Source organism: Thamnophis elegans, chromosome 2 (assembly GCF_009769535.1).
Source record: "Thamnophis elegans isolate rThaEle1 chromosome 2, rThaEle1.pri, whole genome shotgun sequence".
NCBI lineage: Eukaryota > Metazoa > Chordata > Lepidosauria > Squamata > Colubridae > Thamnophis > Thamnophis elegans.
In genome coordinates, this window is record NC_045542.1 from 27,737,707 (window position 1) to 27,759,030 (window position 21,324).

Consider the following 21,324-nt stretch of genomic DNA (forward strand, 5'->3'; position numbering starts at 1 on the left):
TGTCAAAGGTTCGGTTTGCTCCTGCCTACCATGGAAAGATCTGATAAACATGAAGATCTGTTTATCTTTACCTGACAAGGGTCTCCCCTGGACAAATCCAGCATATGGAATAAAAAACCCAGCTCACAGCTGAGGCAGAACTCCTTCTGGCATAAATGATTCTGGACCAAACAGCGCACAGGTTCTAAGAAATAAAGAACCTATAAAAGATACGATTGGAAAACATACAATTATAGGAGGAAGAGAAATGTTGCATAGGCATGTCACAAATAAGAAACAACACTTTGCTTACCTGGATCATGCAATTGCAGTAAGCATTTGGAATGTGAGGCTCGAGACCAGCAAAGAGTGTCTTATTGTAATGTTTGAAGTCAAAATCTTCCAGACCCAGCTTGGAATATTTTATTGTGACCTAAATAAGACAAGCCAAAAAAAAAAAATGTTCTGGTGTGACAATCTTACAAAGCCACAAGGACAATACATCTATGGTAATTTAGCAAAACAGCATAAGTCAGAGGCCTTCAATACTATTTTCTCTTTCATGTAAACTTCCCTACGGTGCCTTGCAAAAAAATCCTAATTCAAGAAAATTCTCAGATCATAATCCCTGTTTCAACGTTATGCTTGTGATATTACCATAGTAATCATAGATTTCAACATTAGCTTTTCTTATTCTCTAGCTCAAAAATAGTAATAATCTAATGAAGGAAACTCAGCATTTTTTTCCAGATGAGGTTGAGACTTATAAAGTGTGGTGCAAAAGACAGGTATTTTAATTTTTTTCTACCTCTGCACCCTTGGGTATATTTAAACCTTTCTCTAAAGAAAAAGGTGAAGATTCTGAGAAGCGGTTAAAAATGTACCTTCCTATATTTCTTTGCCACCATGTAGATCCGTGGCTCCTCTTCTCTTCCTATGGGGGATTCAGGGACTTGACTGAAATTATCAAATTCGTTGTCAAGCTCCTTTAAGCGGTAGGGAATCTGCAGAAAAGAGGAACATGCTCATTTTTGTTTGTCCACTTATCTTTTCATATTTTATGTTTGGCAACACCATAACAAAGCATATGCAAAAAAACAATCAGATATAGTTGAAAATAACAAACCCTTCACCTCCTAAATCTATATGGCTGTTCCTTTCTCTTTCCACTTGGCTCTAAAACACATATCAATGCTACACGTTTTGCAATAATGTTAACTCCAGATTCAACCAGAGAGAAAGACCTTTAAATATCAGACATCTCTGATTCCTAATTTTTAACAACCATGAGTCACTGTGGTCCATAGTATGGAAATCTGAGAGCGTTAATTCAGTAGTATTTGTAGGATTCCCCACTTAAGTATAAACAGCAAGTTCTTATGAGGCTTTCATTAATACTACTTACAGTACTTATAGCCGCCACATAAAATGAGCAGGTCTCAAATTTGCTACCTGATTCCGGAGCTTGGTTCTGGGGTTTGGAGCATATCCAATAAAGCCAACTTTCTTCATGGTCCGAAGGATATCTGGATCAACAGGTGGAGCTCGTCTGCAAAATAGGCAATCATTCAATCATTTTTAAAAATCTTTCTAATCATTCCTTTTAATGCTACGCTCCCCAAACAGTGAGGATGATACCACCAAACTTCCATCTCAAACAATGCTACTTTCACCAGCTTGTATCCTCTTCTTACCACTCCTGGGTTGAAGAATTACCTGGGTGCGGGGATAGAATTGGCCGCAGGCCAGTCAGACAGCAACGACTCAGTGGTCAGAGGTACAGGTATAAGTGACAAGGGCATGAGGTCTTGGTTCCAGTCAAGGTGGGGCAAGGTATCCACAATGCAAGGTAAGGCAAAGTCAGTTTCCCGCGAGTAGGCGTTGAAGGTGATCTCAGGTGAATCAGCCCACAAGTGGACACAGCCTTCCGAGTCTCCAAAAACCATAGCTTGTTTGCTGGATGATACGTCAAAGCTCATTATTAGCTGTCCCACTGTATTTACATGAAATATGTCAGCAGGATTGGCTAATCCAGTAGGTTCACAGAACTGACATTGACCTAGAACAGAAAGCAAAAAGAAGAAATGAATTCTCTCTGGATTTCTAACATAACATTCCCCACATGACTTCGCTTATTTTCTAGGGTTATGTTTTGATGAAATACGGTAGCATTCTAAAGTTTCAGCACAATGACGATCAAAGTTTGAGGTCAGAGGACAATTCAGCTGCCTACTTGCCTGTCTGGGAGATGATGGCCAGGCGAGATGTGTAAGTAGGAATAAACTTCAGAAACAGAGGGTCAATATGGACCTGCAGAGGTGTAATGGCTCGCAGCATGCGTAAATCATACACCTTGAGGAAACGATCACAAGCTAGGCCATTCATTCGACTGGAGAAGCCGCATGTCACCAACAGATTGCCGTGGACGTCAAAATCGGACAAACTGCCCGAGTAGGCATCAAACTCATGTTCTACAGCAAAAGTGCGGAGATCACGCAGGGAAACCTAATGAAAAAGCCTAAGATATATTATATGAGAGCTGCTTATAGCTCTTGGAACCCAAGAGGTTGCAATAAGGAGGTTGATATTACCTTTCCTGATGTGTGACCACAAAAAAAGAAACGGTTGGACTGTCTCATAATTGTAACTCCAGGAATTTCCACCGAATACTAAAAGGGATAGAGATACAGATATAAGCTGGAATTTTTAAAAAACTGGGACAGGGAAAATTTAAGCTGTTGTTCCTTTTTAACCAAAACATCCACCAACTGCCAGGAAAAGAGTGTTGCTATACTACCATTACACTACATTACTGAGTCCCTTGGACTGCAAGGCGATCAAATTGGTCAGTCCCAGAGGAGATCAACCCGGAATGCTCTTTAGAAGGACAGATCCTGAAGATGAAACTCAAATATTTTGGCCACCTAATGGGAAGGAAGGACTCACTGGAGTCCTTTCCCAGCCTAATGCTGGGAAAGATTGAGGGCAAAAGAAGAAGGGGATGACAGAGAATGAGTGGCTGGCTGGAGTCACCAAAGCAGTGGGTGTGAGCTTAAATGGACTTGGGAGGATGGTAGAGGACAGGAAGGCCTGGAGGAATGTTGTCCATGGGGTTGCAATGGGTCGGACACGACTTCGCAACTAACAACAACACTACCATTGTGATCCCTTTTTTCTTCTATTCATATCAGAGGTGGGTTCCTCTCAGTCCTGTCTGGTATGCCAAAAGAGGTAGTGAAAATCTGGTGTACCAGATAGGACCAGTAGTAAAAATGATGGCTTGGCCATGGCCCTGAACCTGTTCTTGCATCAGAAGCTTTTTTAAAAAAAAGATTTTTTCCCCTGCTGGTTCAGGCAAGGGGGAAAAAAATTAAAAAAGTAAGAGAAAGGGAGGGAGGGAGAAAGGAAGGGAGAGAGAAAGAAAGAAAGAAAGAAAGAGAAAGAAAGAAAGAAAGAAAGAAAGAAAGAAAGAAAGAAAGAAGGAAGGAAAAAAGAAAGAAAAAGAAGGAAACTCATGGGAGATTCAGCAAAGTAGGAAAGCAAATGCTGTCACTTTAAATCGGAACTGAGCATGCCTGGCTGTGGAATTCTGGGAGTTGGAGTCCACAAGTCTTAAAGGTGAAAATTTTGGAGTCCTGGTTTAAATTGAAAAGCTGTTGGGGGGGTGGGGTTGCTTCCACATAGGGAAGGGAGAAATAAATAAATAAATAAATAAATAAATAAATAAATAAGGAAGGAAGGAAGGAAGGAAGGAAGGAAGGAAGGAAGGTAGGAAGGAAGGAAGGAAGAAAAAGAAAAACAGCACAGCAATTTAGGGCTAGAAGGCTACTCAGAGGTCATCTAGTCCAATCCCCTGCTGCAGCAGGAAACCTTACATTGTTTGGATTTTTGGTGCCTCTAACAGAGAGGAAAATTGCCAGAAAGGAGAAGGAGTTTACTAGGACAAGGCTGCCATGCAGAGGAGGGCAGAGATAGTCCTTAACTTATGACTACAATTGAGCCCAAAATTTTGGTTGCTGAGCAAGAGCATTCTTAAGTGCGCTTCACCACATTTTACCCAATCCATAACATCTCCTGGTGAGTGACGTCAAGTTGGCCACGCCCACCCAGGCACATGACCACCAGGCCACACCCACAAAATAGATAGTAAAAAGTTTTGAAATTTACCCCGATTCATATCTGTATTGTGATTTTGTATTATGATCTTATTCTTAACATTTGAAACACAGATAACATGCTTTGTTTTTAAATATGCAATTTAATTTCACATACCCAAAATTCTTGTGAGCAGAATATAATTTTTATTTCAACAGTACCTCTTTGAGGGAGAGAGAGAAGTAATATTGGTATTTACATTGGTCATAACAAGAACCAGTACTATCTGAAAAATTATCACTGGGAGGGAACAGTATTTCTCAATGAATTATCTCTCTCTAACATGAGCTAATCTCTTCTGCTTTAGGCTCACAGTTTGTTTATAAGGCTGAGAGAAATTGACATTTCAGTAGAAACTCTTCTCGCTTTCACCAGATAGCTAGCTGCGTTTAACCAACCCACGCTGTGTAGCAATCTGAGATTCTTATGATCAATTCAATGGTGGGTTCCGGATCCCATTGCAACCGGTACGGTGCAACAGGGCCGGGCATCCACCACATGCATGTGCGCAACATGCACGTAGCGCACACATGTATACCTACTGCCCGCGATGCTCCAGCTGCTTGGCAGAGCATTGCGCAGGTGCCGTATGTTCCGTGCGTCTATCTGTAAGCCTCGATTGGCTCAACTACAGGTAAGGAAGGAGGGAGGGCCTTCCGGAGCACCATACCGGAACGCTCCCAGGAGGGACTGGTACGCCTGTACTGGGGCGTACCGATCGTAACCCACCAATGGATCAATTCCACAATAAAATGATACGGTACCTTCTGAGTTTCCTGCACTGTGTTCAGGTCTATTTCAATCACATGGCTGGTTAGGCCTCCAACAAGCAAAGTGCCAGGATCAGTCAGTAAAAGGCTGTGCATATCCTCACTTTCATCCATGCTTCAGGAGAAAAAGGGAATTTGTTGAGGCCAGATCTAATTGATATCTTCCATTCACACGTGATTTTCTTATACCTTTTAAGTAAATATAGACAATGCTACATCACCAAAAAAAAAAAACAAAAAAAAAAAAAACCCAACCCAAAAACTGCTTGTGGTCATCATCACAGATATTGACATTGCCCCTTATTCTTCCTGAAAAGGGCAGACTGTGAAATCTAAGCTACAGTTTCTGTGGGATTTTTCAAATAGGAAATAATCGGCTATGAACATGCAATGCATCAGAAGCATAAAACGAAAAAGCCCACCTCATGCTTCTGAGATTCTGCCTTTTCCATCAGTCAACAATGAACAACATTTTGTGGACCAAAATCCCCTCTCAATCTTTGCATGATAAGTTACATGATTCCTACAATATAGAATCTCTTGTCTTATAAAGAGTTTTGGCTTTATCAAACATGGAGTTTACCAAAGAGGATAATTAGATTTAACTGGAAAGAAAGGCAACTTCCTGATATGAAGTTGTTCTCCACATTTCAAAAGTTTTTTGCTCTAAAAAGACTGAATATTATGCTGTTACACAATCCAGATTCAATAAGCTAAATAAGTGAAAAGATTTTGCACAGACATTTATACTTACCATATGCACACTTCCCAGAGTGTACGGAGGAGTTAAGAAATATAAATAAATATGGATTTTTTATTATTTGTTATGTTTGGTTAATTTAATCATGGAATATACTTAATTCCTGTTTTACTTCATTATTATAATTCAATGTAGACCTTTATATATTTTATTATTTTAATAATGTATTAAAATTATATACTATAGGGTGAACTCCATAAAATGGATGCATTCAGAACAAAAAGAGGGTGATCCAAGGGCAAAAATTGGGAGAATTCCTAAATGTGTCTTATAAGGACATGTAATTTCAAGAAAGACCAATAACATGATTCAGTGCCTAAATATCTATTTTTAATCATAATTTTTATTGAACTTTAAAAACACAAAGGTAAAAAAATCAACGCTAAAAGTATATAACAATTGTTCAACCAAAAGTATTTTCCTTCTATATTTCATATTTTATCCATCAGAAATAATACTCATCGTTCAATTTTAATCAGTAAAACTGCATTGAGAATTATCAGAATTTATGTGTTTGTATTAATCTTAAACAAATAAATCAATTTCATATTCTTTTCCTTTTCTTTACACAATAATTTCTCTAAAAATAAAGCCAAAGAATCTCTTAGTTCTTATCTTATATCTGTAAACAAATCTTCAAAGTCTCATCATTCAATTTTAGTCAACAAAAATTCCATTAACAATAACCAGAAATAACAATGTATTGAAAATCTTGATACTTAATCCGTTCAAATAGTATCCCACAAATTATTTTTTATCATTTTCTCTTCATCTTCTCACAGAAATTCTGTTACAAGTTAAGCACTTGCCTTTTTTATCACTTTTTCTAAACATGAAACAAAAATTCTTCTTGTCGTGTCTTATCTGTAAACAGATCATTAAAGCTTCATCATTTATTCCTGGTCAAGAAAAATGCATTAAAAGCTACTTGAAGAAAAAAATATAATCTAACCTTGATTGAATAAACCAATTTTATAATCCTTTATTTTGCTTTTTAAAATCTTGATGTTTATTTCTTTTAAGAAAAAAGCTAATTCATTTTCCTTCTCTAAAAAAACTTGTCCAATTCACTTTTCTGAGTTGAAATCCACACATTCAAGACACTCTTTAGATTTATTATTTGAGTGTCTCTTCTAGCTATTAAAACTTTAGCCAGTATTATTTGCAAGTTCTTTTAACTTCTTTGTTAGCATCATTTTTGTAGCCTGTCATTTTTAAATCCATATCCAAAACAGCCTCATTATCAGTTGTATCCTATTCTTTCTTCTCCTTTAAATTCATTTTTATAGTAACAATCTTAAGAAATACCTCTGAATAAATTATTGTCAAATATCCTTGAATTTTTTTCAAAGTGATTATATAATCAGTTTTGTTTTTAGTCTTATATTACAAGCTGCTCAGAGTTTCTAGAAATAGAAGGCTACATAAGTTGTGATAATAAATATATGATAAATACATTTACAAAATCTCAATCCATTTCCGGTGTGCACCATTCACTTCCAAGAACGGCCAAACTAACCTCTGGAAAGACACACATTTCCAAGACTAAGTCTATCATTGCTCAGAAAGAAACTAAATATTGAAGTAGTATGTGGGAATGTTCTGTTCCCTGATTTACGAAGTTTGCAACAACCTTTTAAATTAGATTTCTCTTAAATTCTGTCATGCTGAAAATGCAATTCAGCACAAGATTTTTCTAAGAATGACATTCAAGGTTTTGTAGGAAGCAGGCTAAAACCTCTTGCTGAATATAAATAAAAGGCTAAAGGAAACTATAAGTATCTTGTAATCATCCCAGAAGCTCCCGTAAATAGAAGCTACTTACAGGTAATCGAAGATTATGAGCCCACCTCTTGACATGTATTTTAGGTTGTTTTTGGTCAGAAAGAGCACACCATTTTCCAAGCTTTGGATTTGTCGAATGTCGTCACTGCTGTGTACCTGGAAGGAAGAATATCGTTCCAGGGCTGGACCAAAGAAAGAAGTGGCATGACCCTGAAACAGAGGGAGGCAAGTCAATCAACCTTTTTCCAACAATGAGCTGAATGTGCAGATAGTACATTGAGTGAGACTTAAAAAAAAAAAAAAAAACCAAATGTGCCCAATTCACTGTCTTCTCCATCAAAGGGCCAGTTTCCCTTTTATTCTCATGAAATTGTCTGTTTCTTTCACCTACTCAAATATGTAATACTGTCTGCTAAGTCAATTAATCTTAGCTTATTCTTCCTTTGGCTAACTTACATGTAACTATTTGGTCAAATATAATGAGATCACAAAGTAACTAAGTTGCAAATCATTCATCTGTTTCAATTTCAAAGACTGCATTCTATCTTTTCCTAAAAGCATCCATCAAGGCCACCAAGTTAATTTGAAGCCCATCCTTCCTCAGTGTATGGTCTACTCTAATACAAACATATAATCAATGTTAATCAAACCTGGCACACAAACAAAAAGCCTACTTACTCCATGGTTTCCAACCCAGAGCATTTCTTCGTGTAGGTCAAAGTGGGAGAAGGAAACAGGTACACCCACTTCTGAAACAACGGTGTGAAGTTCAGAATACATGCCTTCCATGATATGCACTGAGTCAGGCACAGCAATGCCTTCCAGAGGGACTCCCTCTGGATCCAGCTCCACATTCTGTAACAGGCTTGGGTTGAGGTGTGGATCTAGGGCAGGATGTAGGGAAGGAACATACTCTGCAAGGGCTGGATCAAGACCTTCAAAATTCATGGTGGGCCTTTATCTGTAGAGCGGAGGGGGGGAAAATACAATCCTTAATTTTCCATGTAGTAGAAATATAATAGAAATATTCACTTAGTGAGTACAATAAGCTCTTCTTTTAGTCCCAAATTTGAACCAAAGTATAAGATGAAATCAACTGAGATATGTACACGTGTCAAGCAATCTGATTATCCTAATTGTCAATAGAAGTCTTTAGAAAAGCAGATAGAGAATATCTACAATACTAGTGCATTCCATTTCTAATCAAAGATCACTCATGTTCAAATGTTACACTCAGAGGAGAGAAAGTGAGGAAAACACTGCATACAATAACTCCCGATAAGGGAATAAATTATGAGTAAAATGCAATTTTAACCCAACAGAATATTGGAAAGTAGTTCTGTAAAAAGGCTGATTTTCCAAAAGCAAGATAAAGGTAAAGGTTCCCCTCGCACATATGTGCTAGTCATTCCTGACTCTAGGGGGCGGTGCTCATCTCCGTTTCAAAGCTGAAGAGTCAGCGCTGTCCGAAGACGTCTCCATGGTCATGTGGTCAGCATGACTCAATGCCGAAGGCACATGGAACGCTGTTACCTTTCCATCAAAGGCGGTTCCTATTTTTTTCCTAGCATTTTTACATGCTTTCAAACTGCTAGGTTGGCAGAAACTGAGACAACTAATGGGAGCTCATTCCGTTATGCGGCACTAGGGATTAGAATTACCGAACTGCCGATCTTTCTGACTGACATGCTCAACAGTCACTGAGCCAGCACATTGAGATACTCTCCCTAACCTAACTAAACAGAGTATGTGTGGAGGGGAGGCAGGGAAAAGAGAAGCCAGCAAAGAAAGACTGCGGTAGACAACAAAAAAGGCCAAATCCCGCCCCCCCCCCCCGCCAAATGTATCCTTTATGGTGGAGGCAGTTGCACAGTGCATTAAAATGTTGCTGGCTACTCCATTCGAAGCCCTTCTTCTTGGTCATGTGACCTATATCCAAGCTACTATTGAGGGGTTGGAAATAATTCCAGAAGCAGGCATTGGTTTTTCCTTGTCTTGTTTATTCTCATACTTTCTATGGTTATATTGTATACTGCTGTACAATTATTTACTGAAGAATTACATGACCATTTTTTAAAATTGAACATTCAGATAAATATACTCGGCATATATTCACTACTGAATTCAGGAAGGCTTACTCTCAAAACTATGCACTGCTCATTTAAAAAATGGAATTAAAAAACTGCAGCTGGTACTAATAATTTAATTTCCCTCTACAGAGATATAGCATTCTGAGAAGGGTGTCTGCGATAGCTGGATTTGAATTATTCTAGTGGTGTGTTTCCAAACAAGAGGCACTGTCAAATCAAAAACATAAAGACATTAAATAGAATGATATTATCCATTAGATTTTTCCCCACGTTACTTTATAAATAACTCAAGGTGTCAAACAAACCTAATACTTCTTATTCTTCCTGTTTTCCCCACAACAACAACCCTATAAGGTAGGTTGGTCTGAGAGAGTGACTGGCTTTCATGCCTAAGATTAAGGTGACCAGATTTTCAGATTGGAAAAGAGGGACACCCTTGACCCGGGGGGGGGGGGGGGGGCCTTGATTAAAAAAAATTTTTTTTGTAAAAAGGTCACCCCAGGACACTGAAACCAGCATAAATACAAATCTGTTGCCAAACAAAATTTTGATCACGTGACCATGAGGATGCTGCAACGGTCGCTAAGTGTGAAAAATGGTCGCAACGGTCGCTAAGTGTGAAAAATGGTCGCAACGGTCGCTAAGTGTGAAAAATGGTCGCAACGGTCGCTAAGTGTGAAAAATGGTCATCAGTCACTTTTTTCAATGCCATTGTAACTTTGGTCACTAAATGTTTTCCCCCTCCTCGAGACTCCTCACTTCTTCCTTCATTCCTCTTGCTTATCTACCTTCACCTTATCTGTCTTCTGCTCTTTCCCTCTCTTCCTTCCTTCCTCCCTCCTTCCATCCTCTTCTTTCCTCACTCACTCCCTTCCTCCTTTTTTCTCTTCCTTTCTCCTTCCATTCTTTATACGATATAAAATTCAATGAGGGTGAAACACACCAAATCTGGCAAAGCTGCCTTGCACCAACCTGGCCTGCCCATAGAATAGCAGCCACTTTGAGACACATAAACCTGGTCTGAACATATTGCATCACAAAGATTTGCAAAGATCACATTTGCAAAAAGGAACATTTCTTGTAGTAAATACATTTTATAAACAATTTAAAAGTAAAAATCCCCCCAAAATAATAAAAAAGGTATTCTATAAATAAAAGAAATCCTTAAAAACCATTGTTAAGTATTACACCAGCAATAATTTATACTGTCACCATTTCAAACTATCATCAGAAATACGAATCCGTTGCCAAACATCAACATTTTGATCGCGTAACCATGAGGATGCCACAACGGTCGCTAAGTGTGAAAATGGTCGCTAAGTGTGAAAAATGGTCATCAGTCACTTTTTTCAATGCCATTGTATCTTCCTGATTATTAAAAGTGCAAATTCACTCAGTGTCAATCATGACTCCTGAGTCCATTTCAAAGTATTGTGCATAGAAATTTTAAAAATGGCTTGTTTCAATTTATTTTGGATAGAATCTTTTTTAAATAGTCTAAGACAATTTAAAAAAAGAATCAACACAGAATACCACTATTTTAAAAAATCATATGCACAATAAATAAAATATTATTTTAAAATACATTGAGCCTATACTCCTTACAGTAAATGACTCATCTGGAAACAAGCCAATAGCATTTTTTGTGCTTTCAAATTTACAGATGTTCCAAAATCAGCTTAAAGTCCAAATATTTAAAGACCACCCCCCTCAAAGCTATCTTACCAGAGCTTTAAATATCTTCTGGGGAGGCCCTGTAATCCCATTCATGACAAAGGTAGGGCTTTCTCAGGAGGAAGGTTTCAGCTGGTGCCCATCCTTTGGAAACCTCCTCCAGAGCAGGGAGCCCTAACCTGCTGTCCATTCAGGAAGGCTGTACAAATTATTCTGTCTTCTAGAGCCATTGGGATTTAATATGGTTTTATCACTGGATTTTCTTTTTATTGTTTTTGTGGAATTGTTACAATGATTTTATAATAATATAATTTTATTTGGCATTTTTGTTGCTGTAAACTGCTGAAAGCCCCTGATAGAATACAAATTATTTAATAATAAATTTAAAAAGCTGGATGCAAGATATGAAAACATTGCAAACTATTGTTCAAGATAATTTGAGAAAAGGGAATCATTCACCAAGAGTGCTAATAACTACTGCTAAGTTATATAGCAAATCAGATACTAAGGCCTAATGCCACAGAGGGGAGAGAAATTCATAAGTTTTCAAGATTTCCTGCACTGCTTCAAACATATACACTTAATACCAATGAATCCACAGCTATTATTTGATACAAGAAGATGGGTATGGAGAACGGAAAGAAATTTAAATTAATAAAAAAGATGCCACTGAAATCATCTGTTTTAAATTATAATCCCTCTTCCTGACAGTGGATCAATAAAAAAAGATTATGCCCAATTCAAACTGGAAAAATACATTTAGCTCAAAAAAATAAGATCATCATGGTGATGAAAGAACATGGCAAGTATCCCTAGGAATTATTTGTCTCCAGGCAAATAAGGAAATACCTGTTGCTCTGGTCTTTAATGCAATTCTTGCTTAAGGCAGAGCCCTCCCCCGAAAAAATGCTTCTGCCGGGCTGCGAGAGCCACGTGGAAGTTGTCTGCACGGCTGAAAAACGGACTGTTTGCTGGGCTGGGAGGAGGAGACAGCCCCCTGCCTTCTCCCCCTTTGGCTTTGCGGAGTTCACAGCCAGCACGGGCGGCAAGTCTGGATGGAACCACGTGGAAGTTCTCTGCGCGACCGGCAGCCGCTTTTTACTCCTGAGTAAAAATTTTACTCGGGAGTAAGTAAAATTTACTCCCGAGTAAATTTTTTTACAAAACATGATTTATTTTACTCACCACCAGTAAGCGCAGCTGCAACCCCAACAAGAAAGACAAAATAAAATGGAGACTCACGCATGCGTCCTCAGCTAAGGAGTCCAGCCAATCAAATCAGTGAGCGGCAGGCTGGGCTGGCTTAAATTTGTAGGTAGCATAGAACAGAACGATGAGCCAGCCCAGCAGCTGATGGGCGGGAGCTGCGAGCGCCAAAAAAAGTGTGCCTTTTAAAAAAGCGGGCGGGACGCGGGAAAATGCATCAAAAAGCGGGGGTGTCCCGCCAAAAGCGGGATGTCTGGTCACCTTACCTAAGATAGAACTAGAACTCATTCTTTTTGTTTCTAGGCCAGCACCTTAATCACTACACCAAAGTGGCTCTCTTAATAATACTTTACACAGGTCTGCAAAAAAAAAAATTTCGAGAGCTGTTTTGGTTATTCCACATAATCTTTATGCTTTTTGGTGCGCTGAATCCGAAAATGACCTCCATTTTGTCATAGGACATCACGTTTCCTGACAATTTAGGTAACTATGTTAAATAAGGCAATACCTCAAAATAAATGGAAATAGACTTATAAAATTAAAGTTTTATTACAATATTTTCATGAAAATCCTTTTTTGAACTGAAATGAGCTCACCTACACACACTAAACTCGATTCTTCTTCCTTGTGAGGCTCCTCTTGGTGCATTTACATTTGTGAGTAGCATCTAGAATGTCTCTCTGAAGCATCCAATAGTAGTCTGCCATCATTGTAATGCTCCATTTTCCCTGGTATCTCCTTTCCATTTCTTTAATGTCTTGGTGGAATCGTTCACCTTGTTCCTCATTCACAGCTCCCAAATTTTCAGGAAAGTAGTCAAGGTGGGACTGGAGGAAATGCACTTTCAAACTCATCAGGCAACCTAAAGCTTGAAATGCTTTCAGCATTCTTCCGACAATCTTTTTGTAGTGAGGATCTTTGTTATTGCCTAAAAAAGTTCTGTACAACTTCTTTAAATGCAATCCACCCTTCTTTTTGAGGATCCATCATGGTATTGACAAACTCTTGATCAACTATAAGCCTTCTAATATCTGGTCCGACGAAAACACATTCCTTCAATTTTGCCTCCGACAGGCATGGAAACTTGGTGACCAAGTATTTGAAGCATTCTCCATCTTTTGGAATTGATTTTACGAATTGCTTCATCAATCCCAATTTTATGTGGAGAGGTGGTAGAAGAACTTTATGGGAAGGTACCAAAGTTTCTCAGAGGACATTTTTTTCACCGACGGTTAGCACCCTCAGCTGCCAACTCTTCTTGGTCCAGTGATTTTTGTCGGTCTCAACTGTCCCATAGACACAGAAAACAAGGGTATTTGATATACCCAGCTTGTTGCCCGAGCAGCATGCACAAGATCTTCAAGTCCCCACACACTTGCCAACCATGGTCTTCATATTTAAGTTTACGAAGAACCAATTCCAAGTTCTCGTAGGTTTCCTTCAAGTGTACGGAATGACCTACAGGTATGGAAACGTAAAAACCATTGTGGAGTAAAACTGCTTTGAGACTTCTTTTTGAAGAATCTATAAAAAGATGCCATTGTTCTGAATCATATTGGATTTTAAATTGACCCATTAGAGCCGAGGTGGCACAGTGGTTAGGGTGCAGTACTGCAGGCCACTTCAGCTGACTGTTATCTGCAGTTCGGTGGTTCTAATCTCACCGGCTCAGGGTTGACTCAGCCTTCCATCCTTCTGAGGTGGGTAAAATGAGGACTCGGATTGTTGTTGGGGGCAATATGCTGACTCTGTAAACCACTTAGAGAGGGCTGAAAGCCCTATGAAGCGGTATATAAGTCTAACTGCTATTGCTATTGCTATCAGACCTTCGACATCGATGCAATAAACCAACTTGTCTTCCTGGGCGAAGTAAGGAATGAACACCTTTTCACGATGTCTGAACCATGAAGATGACACTCCTGGCAACAATAAATTCCTGCTTTTCAGCCTTGATCCGAGTAACTCAGCGGCATCTTTGGGAAAATTCAAGTCTCTCACCAAATCATTCATCTCCTCCTGAGAAAACAATTTTGGTCTTGTATCATCTTCTAAGTCAGAACTTGATTCGTCATCTGGTTCAGGTATGACTTCACCTTCATTGGAGCTAGGTATCTCTTCCAAGGCAGCAGGGCGCTTGGGTACTGGTATATCTGTGCCATGGGGGATGGGACGAATAGCTGAGTGAAGATTGGGGTATGAAATGGAATGTTTCCATTTGGAATTAAACCCTTTCACATCGCATGAACAAAAGTAACAGTCATCACTATGGTTCTTTTGCTCTCGCCATACCATAGGAATCCCATAACGGAAAGATTTTTTCTTACCCTTGAACCAGTTTTGGAGGTCCTCAACACACCGTTTCTACACTTTATGAGGCGCCCAAACTTTATCTTTATCTCTAATTTTTAGTCCAAAGTATACAAAGTATACTTTTTTCACAAAGTCTGTAATATTCTGCTGTTGCTTCAACACTGTATATTCACCACAGATGAAACAGAAACTGTCTGGTGAATTAATACACTTTCGTGGTGCCATAACATAACGGTTGAAGAATGACGAACTAACATGAATTGCGATGAAAAAGTGTGAACAGCCTAGAACCAAGAACCTGATGATGATTCGTGCACAAGTGTGGCATGCAGGAGAGAACAGCTCTATGTCTGTACACAAGACATCACAGTGCTGGCCACGCCCCCTGCACTGACTGGAGATGCTGCTATCTGCCCTGTGTCTCCCTCCCACTGGATTCTTCAGGAAAGATTAACCCCTTCTACCATTAGAAGCACAGACTTAAAACTTGCTTAGCTTATGTATCTATTGCTGACCATCAGATTTACAGTGCTATATTTTTTTTACATAACTCGGACAAACCCTTTAAGGTTTTTTTGGCATTTTATATCTTAAATGCACTTATGTAAATTAATTAATAGTAATTTGGACTTTAAATTTGGTTAAAAACCCATAATATAAAAAAATACCAAAAATTAAAAAAAACTGATAAATTTGAAGACAATTTTGCATGTTGTGGCAAATCATGACGTCTAGGAGTTTTTTCAATATTTTATTTGTTTTCAGCAGACCAAAATACATGGAAATTAGATGAAAATAATCAAACAGCTTTTTAGTCACAGATCTGTGTTAAGATCTAAGACCCTCCTTTAGATGCATAATAGTGGATTATGCATCCAGCTTTAACTTGGAAAAAAGTAATATTATTTATGCTCCAACACTCAATCTTTAGGTGCATAATAGTAGATTACGTGTCCAGCTTTAACTTGGAAAAATAATAATATTCAGCTATCAGATATATCACAAATGCTGTCCTAAAGTCTGATTTATCTTAGCACCACAGTATGAAACAAAAGTGGACCAAATATGTTGTCTGTTTTTCAACTAGAAATTAAATCAGAAGTAAAGCCTAGGAAAAACCGTAATAAAATTTCTCTAATATTATTAAATGTGTAGCCCAACTGTATTAAGTGTGCATTAATTGCCACTGAAGAAACAGATATACTGGAAACAAAAATAAAGCAGCCACCAATTTTTGGGAGTACCTTTAATAATTGTATTCTGTGAAATTTACCTCTAATTAAACATGCATGTCTCACAATTAAGCAGAACTAAGTTCTTACTTAAGGAAGTGTTATATGCCAACCTACCTTCAGCTCTCTGACACAGAACCAAAATTCCCAAATTCATAGCTTAAGTTATAAATTGCTATACTAACTTGAATTGGGGAATTGTAGTCTTAACACATCTTCCCCTATTTTTGGGAAAAACCACACTTAAAAATGCTCAGTCACTCAAGCCCTGATACTTTCATGCCTGGACTACTGCCAATGCAGTCTACATGGGGTTTACCTTTGAAGAATATTCAGAAATGACAACTAGTACAAAATGAGGCAGGCAGGGGATTGGGGGGGGGGGCATAGGTTGTCCATGTTACAGTGGATGCTAGCTTGAATCCAAGTACAATTCAAGGTGATGGTTATCACCTTTGCAGCCCTTCATGGCTTTAAATTGGACTTTAAATTTGGTTAAAAACCCATAATATAAAAAAATACCAAAATTAAATTCAGGCTCTCTGAGGAACCACCCTTTTCTGGCATAGTGCTTGCACTTTAGAATGATGTACACATATGTGCGAGGGGAACCTTTACCGTTATCACCATTTTAGTGTTGTTTATTTCCAGGAAGAACAGAAAGACAGGGGAGAACAGACCCAAAGGAATAACCCCCCACTTCTTTTATTAGACATACGAAGGATGGCACTGTGACAGCTGTATGTTGTGACAGATGGATTTATATTCCCTCCCAAACGACCATTCACCACAAACAGGCCGCGGCTCTTTCTCTCTGCTAAACTACAATTCCCAGCATCCCTCATAACCGGCTGCGCTGCTCGAGCTGTCAAAGAGTTGTAGTCCAATCGCATCTAAAGGATTGATGATGCGCTTTGACCACCTCGCTGAGTAGAAGTTGCTGAGAGGAGCAGAGCCACCTCTCGCCATTTCCCCTTATCGAACAAGAGCGGCCTCCGTAGTCTATGTCGGCCCAACTCAGCAGCTAACCCACAATGCCCATAACCCACCGCGAAAAGTGAGGCTACGGGAAGTTGTTCGCATAACTTCCTGCTCCCATTAAGCCCGGTTACTCGGGGCCGCAATATTCACACGTTAAGATAGTCTTTCCCAACCTTGGCAACTTGAAGATGTCCAGACTTTAACTCCCAGAATTCCCCAGCCACCATTCGCGTTGCCAAAGTTGCCAAAGTTGGGAAACACTGCATTAAGCGCTTCTTATACAACCCGACCTTTCTTTCCCATCCTTTCGGGAAACGATACACAAACTCCGCTCTCCCTCCAAAAGGGGGGGGGAGGTAAGCATTACCCACAATGCTTTGCTGTCCGGGTTCGCTTCGCCCGTTTCCGCTTCCTCACCTCCTCGGCCTCTTCGCCGCAGCTATAGCAACCCGAGCCGTCCTCATTTCTTGACCCGCGTCTCCGAGCTCGCTGGGGGAGCGAAAGCGGCCGCGCGCGCCTCGACCAATCAGCAGAGGGGCCTCGTGGGAGAGGATCCAATCAGCGAAGACGCCCTGTCAGCCGCACAACGTGCGAGGACGCTCTTCCCTCGCCGCGTGAAAGGGAGGAAGGACGGAAATTCGAAAGGGACAAAACAAAAGCGGTTGTCACGAAATGTGACTCAGCCAATTAAAGAGAAATTCCTTCCCTTCCCCCCACCTCCCCCCCCCCGCGACCAGGAGTGAGGTCGTTTTATCGGGCTTCCTCCTTTTCACGTCTTTGGGGCATGTGGGAGGAATCAGGGAGCCTCGCCCATATACAATAGTGACGTAGTGTCAGAAAAGTTTTTCCACCCGGCGGGAACAATGATCGGATTTTTAAAAGTGTATTTTTAATCTCACGCACAATCGAATAGCTCGTCTGTACTTTCCTGCCTCACTGAATCAGTGCAATACCCGCGTTCAGAGGCTGCCTCTTCCTTTTCTATCATGATGCAAGGAAGAGTGGAAAATTTCGAAGGTCTGGTTGGAATAAAGGTGGCTTTGATGACACAAAATGCACGTGTCTTCAATAGAAATACCTGGAACGAGTTTGAAAAAATGCTAAGAAACGCTCTTCTTTCATTCTGCCAAAACACCATCAAAAACAATTTTCCTCTGTAATGTTCAATCTATAAAGGTAAAGGTTCCCCTTGCACATATGTGCTAATCGTTCCTGACTCTAGAGGGCGGTGCTCATCTCTCAAAGCCAAAGAGCCAGCGCTGTCCAGAGACGTCTCCGAGGTCATATGGCCGGCATGACTAAAGGTGCAGGGAACACTGTTACCTTCCCACCAAAGGTGGTCCCTATTTTTGTACTTGCATTTTTACCTGCTTTCGAACTGTTAGGTTGGCAGAAGCTGGGCACGTTATGCAGCGCTAGTGAGTTGAACTGCTGACCTTTCTGATTGACAAGCTCAACATCTTAGCCACTGAGCCACAGCGTCCCTTGTTCAATCTATAAAGCTCTATAAATGCTCCCTCTTCAGAGTATTTCTGCACTGCAGCCTTAAAACCAGCTGCAAAGAAAACTGGCTTTGAAATCTCTGTTGAGATTTCAACTATTCCTGTATTTTGATGACAGGCATGGAGCTGGTGTTTTGTCTGGATCGCACTTATTCCCTTGCTTCTTCACCCTTGGACCTGTGCGGAGGAAGCGAGTGCCAATCACTTTTGTTTTAGGTTTGTTGAATTCACTTGACAGATCAGAAGGGCTCAGGGTCTGTGAGTGGAATTGATGGCAAGGAGTAAAGTTGGTATTATGGGTGGTGTGGGAAGCCCCGCCACCCAAGAATGAAATATTTTGGGGATATTAAAAAGGAAGGGTAGAATATTTCCACTAAAGGAAAAATGAGAGGGGGACACTTAAGGGAGGCAGAAACTATCCCTGGTTTCTCTACCCTAAACAGAAACTGAATTTAGAAATGCAGATTTGGTAATCCATTCAGAAAGACTCGGTCAGGCAGAAACTTAGTTAAGTAACAAAGGTTGACAAATTAGCTCAGACAACTAGGATTTGCATTTCCCATTTTACCTATAGAGCCAGCCATGACCCCTACACGACCCCATAGGAATTCAGAAGGTATAAAAATCCACCCACTCTAAATTTTGTCAGCTGACACAGAATCACGTGGTTGGTAGTTCTGCTAAATTAATAAATGGAACCTTTCTTTCCAATCAGCCTCCAGCCTCCATTTTATCCCAGTGCCTTTCTCCCGGCTTGGAAATGGATCAGGATATTTCTTCCAACAGTGGCATATAGGATTTTTCACCTTGCAACATTTTAGGGACTAAGTGTTAGCAACTGCCCATTAAATCTTGTGGCAGGGAATGCTACAAATCAGTTGAACATTGTATAATGTATAGCTATCATTCCTAAATCAGTTCTGAATCAGTTTCATTGGGTGACTTCATGTTCTGTTAAGAAGATAGGCAATATGGCGTCCTTTGAGCCCCAATATGCAGATAAACAATTCTTTTGTGCTCAGTGACTGCCTACCTGCCCCTTCTGCCTTTGATTGTTTTATTGTTTTTAAAGAAATGCGTAGGAACTGATATGCTGTGAATTAAAATGCCAATCTCCAGGATCTTAATTTCCAAGAAATGATGCTGGGCTTTATATAGACCTGATAACCTGATTGATTAAGTGCTGGGACATCAGTACAAATTCTTAGTTATCACATAGATAGCCCTTCTCAGGAAATTCTATCCCCAGCCTGGCCCTTATAGTTCTTACAGTGCATCCATCACATACACATCCATCCATGTTGTTTCTGATTTACTTCTTCCATTGTTCTCATCGTTCTTTGGACTTCTCAAAAGAGATGTGTCATATAATGTGTCCAAAATATGATAGCTTGAGCCTGATCATTTGTGTCTCAAGTGAGAACTTTAGATTGATTTATTATACAAGCCTATTTGTTTTCTTTTCTTTGCGGTCCATGGTATTCTCAAAGAATCTTCTCAAATATTAAACCTCAAAAACATTAATGCTCTTTCTACCCTCCTTCTTCCACGTCCAATTTCCATTTCCACAGAGTGTCAGAGGAAAACTACTGCCTACTTGATTCTGATCTTTGTAGGTATGGACACATCATGGCGTATGAATATCTTTTCCAATGACTTTATTCCTACCCTAACAAATGCTTATCTGCAACATATTTCTGATTCCTGGTTCCTTTATTGTTGATAGCCAATCTTCAAATGTATATGCTACCTACCAATAACTTCTTTATTAGCTAGAAAGCGAACTGCTATACCTGAGGTTTTAGTTTTTTTTTTTTAAAGTTCCATTTCTTCACTGTGTTCCTTGACTCCCATTACTAGAGCTTCCAGATGATTTGTATTTTTAACTATCAGAATTTTGTTGCTACTCAGTTGCTAACTTGTGTCTTTTCACAACCCCATAGACCATAGCGTGCTAGTTCCCCCTGTTGTCTCCCAGAAACTCATGGTCACTATATTCATGATACTATCTAACCATCTCATCTTTTGCCATCTTCTTCTTTTGCCTTCAATCTTTCCCAACATCAAAGTCTTTTCCAATGACCCTCTTCTCATTTGGTGGCCAAAGTATTTGAGCTTCCACTTTAGTATCTGTCCTTCCAAAGGATAGTCAGAGTTCATTGTCTTAGGATAGATTGATTTGATCTCCTTGCAGTCCAAGAGACTCTCAAGAGTCTTCTCCAACACAATTTGAAACATAAATTTGAAACATCAATTCTTTGGTGCTCAGCCTTCCTTATGGACCAATTTTCACAGGCATACGTTATTACTGGAAGCTATCAATTTAGTGTTTATTTATTAAATGTATATGCCATCCATGATCTTCTTTTTCACTCTCTTCTTCCCATATTCTATCTCATATCTATGCACAAATGTTAAAAGCCTCATCATTCAAACTCAACAAAGAAAAATTCCACTAAGAAATAACAACTATTGAAAATCTTGGTCTTAAAATACTTTCAAATAATGTCCTGCAAGTTAATTTATCATTTTCTCTTTGTTTCCTCTAAGAAACTCCTTCATTAGTTTAACACTTTTGTTCAATTCTAACACCATAGCTAGTCACTTTCTCTAAACATAACAACAAAATAATATTTTCTTCTCTTATCTATAGATTTGCATAGTCATGACCTTTAACTGGGCAAAACACTGCATTATAGGGCAACAATTTTTGAACTAAGATACCTCAAATGTGCTAATTTACAGAATGTGTCCAAAATCTGGGACCTATGACTCCTGGAAGAATGAAATTTGGGGAAGTGGTGACTGCTTCAATGCTACTTATTGTTGTTGACTGATAGACTGCTGCTGCAGTCACATGACCTTCATTTACAATGTGAC

The 21,324-nt window shown here is 39.4% G+C and overlaps 1 protein-coding gene across 7 annotated transcripts in view; it reads right to left on the reverse strand.

The window, feature by feature from the left end:
• The window catches only part of LOC116503475 (PAN2-PAN3 deadenylation complex catalytic subunit PAN2), a 44,838-nt gene extending 27,294 nt beyond the window's left edge, over positions 1 to 17,544 (reverse strand). Inside the window, exons 1-11 of one of the 7 annotated variants that reach the window (XM_032209877.1) lie at positions 17,360 to 17,544; positions 8,128 to 8,410; positions 7,490 to 7,659; positions 4,899 to 5,019; positions 2,571 to 2,648; positions 2,217 to 2,484; positions 1,696 to 2,038; positions 1,432 to 1,528; positions 864 to 983; positions 293 to 412; positions 72 to 200 (exon numbers count right to left, since the gene is read on the reverse strand). In XM_032209877.1, the coding sequence (XP_032065768.1) occupies positions 72 to 200; positions 293 to 412; positions 864 to 983; positions 1,432 to 1,528; positions 1,696 to 2,038; positions 2,217 to 2,484; positions 2,571 to 2,648; positions 4,899 to 5,019; positions 7,490 to 7,659; positions 8,128 to 8,397 (1,716 nt within the window). In that variant the 5' untranslated portion in view covers positions 8,398 to 8,410; positions 17,360 to 17,544. Of the gene's footprint in view, positions 1 to 71; positions 201 to 292; positions 413 to 863; positions 984 to 1,431; positions 1,529 to 1,695; positions 2,039 to 2,216; positions 2,485 to 2,570; positions 2,649 to 4,898; positions 5,094 to 6,473; positions 6,529 to 7,489; positions 7,660 to 8,127; positions 8,411 to 17,232; positions 17,263 to 17,309 lie in introns of those variants that run through there. The other 6 variants (XM_032209878.1, XM_032209876.1, XM_032209879.1 and 3 more) reach the window with 6 other exon arrangements.
• Between the last annotated feature and the right edge of the window lie 3,780 nt (positions 17,545 to 21,324).